This window comes from Cystoisospora suis, assembly GCF_002600585.1.
Source record: "Cystoisospora suis strain Wien I chromosome Unknown contig_6275, whole genome shotgun sequence".
NCBI classification, from domain to species: domain Eukaryota; phylum Apicomplexa; class Conoidasida; order Eucoccidiorida; family Sarcocystidae; genus Cystoisospora; species Cystoisospora suis.
The window spans coordinates 16,108-18,825 of record NW_027159064.1 but is presented as its reverse complement, the minus strand read 5'-3'; the positions used below and the strand labels follow the sequence as shown (position 1 = coordinate 18,825).

Sequence of the window (2,718 nt, the reverse complement as noted above, 5' to 3'; positions counted from 1 at the left end):
GGAAGAAGAAGAGAAAAGAAAAGAACAGCCGTAAGAGGACGAGATCACTGATACAAAGAATAGAAGAAACGCCCCTGTTCAACACATTCATTGACGAGTGGGTGCAAAGGAGACAAACGAAGACTAAATTATCTCCAGAGAGTTCGTAGAAATAGATTAAAGATAGAGAGGAGAGATAGATAGATGACTTTTTTTTGTATCAATTTGGTTAGTAGTCAAGCATGAGCACTCCGCTGACTTTCTTGAAGTCAGCCTGGTGTACATACACTCCGTGATATCGTTCTACATGTTTGTTTCTCTGTGCTANNNTACTCGTACGACTACTATGTATATGAAAACTACCAAATACAATTGCAGACCCATAAAAGAAAAGAGATACATACAGAAGGGAAAATCGATCTACACACAGATCATGACTTCTCTCTCTAACACGACGGACATGTTTTGCATCGACTCTTCTTCACAGATGGATCTGAACTCCACGGAGAGATACATACTCGCCTATAAAGAAGCTGAAAGGAGCACACGCCTCCACCCCCCGCCGCGCCTTCTCCATCAACATCGCCATCCATCCTTTGGTGTCTATCATTTACATCTCACTACTCTTCTTCTCATACAACTGCTAAAGAAAAGAAAAGGAACTGAAGAAGCAACGATCCACTTAGACATATGTCTACACAGTGACAGATGAAGACCACCTCACGCATGTATCTCTATGCTATATATCCAAGAAAGAAGTAGGAAGAGAACAAGAATGACTGAGACTAAGTAAGAAGAGGGAGAGCACTGTGAAGAGAAAGAAGAACAAGAGAGATTCTCCATACATTTTCTCTCCCCATGTATTTCCATGAGGTTCTCTCCACCATTTGTCTTCACTTCTCGATGTTAAACGTAGCGATGGAGCTGCTGCATGAAGAGTTAAGACTTGATATCTCCCATCAGGTGTCTGACCACACGAAAAGCAACCCAAAGACCGACCACCTCCCATTCAATCAGTCAACCTTATAAATGAACACAATGGATGCACACATTGACACCTGAAATACCTAGACATGTATTATATGGAACTCATGACTAGATAGATAGATAGATAGAGGACGTTCCCTCCAGTCGTCTATAGACATGCAAGTATGCGGGTGAAGATACATATTAGATTTGCAGCCAGACACACATGGGATAGCGAAAGGGCGAAGCGAACAGCTGTGCTAAAGAAAAAACTAACCTAGGCACTCCCCTCCATTCTGAATGAGACGACATAGGCATAGTCCTATTACTAATTGTCTTCCACACAGAGAAGAGAATACGGGGTAGGCCGTAAGTGAATGGAATTCAAGTCCTCTCTCTCCACGTGAACAAGGAGTTCCACGAACGGTGTCACTCCATACAGGTATGTACTACACCCCTTCTGCAAACAACATAGTGGATGAGGCATCTGTTCATAAAGAGAGAGAGAAGGAAAGCCTCCATCAATGAATAGAGACATAGTAGTCTCTCCAGAACGTATACGTCTGTATGTATGAATGCAGACGTATGTACGTTATCTCAACAAGGCGATACAGAAACACTAGACGCACTTGTAATTGAATTGCATGCACTTCATACACACAGGCAGAGATAAAGAACTCTCATCTTCTTATTAAGAACCGCTGTCGCTTCCTCCGCCTTCGTTGAAGCAAGAAGGAAGAAGATGAAAAAGAAGAAGGGGAGAGGGAAGTCAAGCACTCACCCGAACCTGAACTTGAACTTGGCGTGTTGCTTGAGCTCCATCACCATTCTCTTGCTCTTTTTCGTTTATCTTTTCTTCTTCTTCACTGCTGGTAGTATGGCTGCTGCTTCCTTTCGCTTCAGTCTCACTTCCACCACTGCGACTCTCATGCCATGAACACCCCCACTGCGTACCATCGGAGTATCGATCCCCGTGCTTCTCTCCTGATCGAATCTGCATGCACCCAGGCATAGAAAAACAAGCCTAGAGAAGATATAATCTATCTCCCCCTTCCTGACAACCTGCTGAGTAAGACAGATCATTCTATAAGGATGGTGGAACGAACGTATCAGATGGTAAACTCCTACTGAGACGCTTGGCATATGAATGAGTAGACACAGAGAAAGTATCCCGTACAGGAAGAAAGCATGCTTCAATCAATTGAAAAAGAGAGGAGGAGAGAACACTGCTTCGAGACAACTACAATAGCGGTATTAACCAGATATCGAGTTTTCATACACAGGCTAGAATATATCAGTCTCGTGTACATATGTATATATCTACATGCATAAGAAAGAGATCCTGAGAAGATGGGAAAAAACAGTCGTATGCAGCCAGCCAGCAAGACGATCGTCGTGTATGATGAAGACAGACTAGAACGGGAGAGGCGAAGTTCCCACCTATATCTGTCAAGCACATGAAGTAAAACACCAATCTATGGAAAGCCCTATGCAAGGACAACGGCTGCATATAACCCCTCTCTTGGCAGTAGTGTTAATAGTAACAGTAAGAGAAGACCCACGTCAACTCCACCTTCACTGAAGACATGATGGAGAGAATAATCCGAGAAAGCTTTTCATGGACAACGTCTCCGCACCGTGGGAACACGTCTTCTAACGTGAGCCTTCTCCTCACCTCCTCTTGTTCTCTCCTTAAGAACAGCACAGAACCACCGATATCTATCTATCTATCTTTAATCTATCTATCTATCTGTCTGTCTTTAATCTATCTAT

General features: G+C 43.2%; 1 protein-coding gene across 1 annotated transcript in view; it reads right to left on the bottom strand.

The window, feature by feature from the left end:
* Nucleotides 1–718: 718 nt before the first annotated feature.
* The window catches only part of CSUI_009896 (at hook motif protein), a gene marked incomplete at its 3' end in the record, with an annotated part of 10,747 nt that continues 8,747 nt past the window's right edge, over nucleotides 719–2,718 (bottom strand). Inside the window, exons 7-8 of the mRNA XM_068070005.1 lie at nucleotides 1,727–1,939; nucleotides 719–946 (exon numbers count right to left, since the gene is read on the bottom strand). Coding sequence (XP_067918020.1) covers nucleotides 719–946; nucleotides 1,727–1,939 — 441 coding nt within the window. The remainder of the gene's footprint in view (nucleotides 947–1,726; nucleotides 1,940–2,718) is intronic.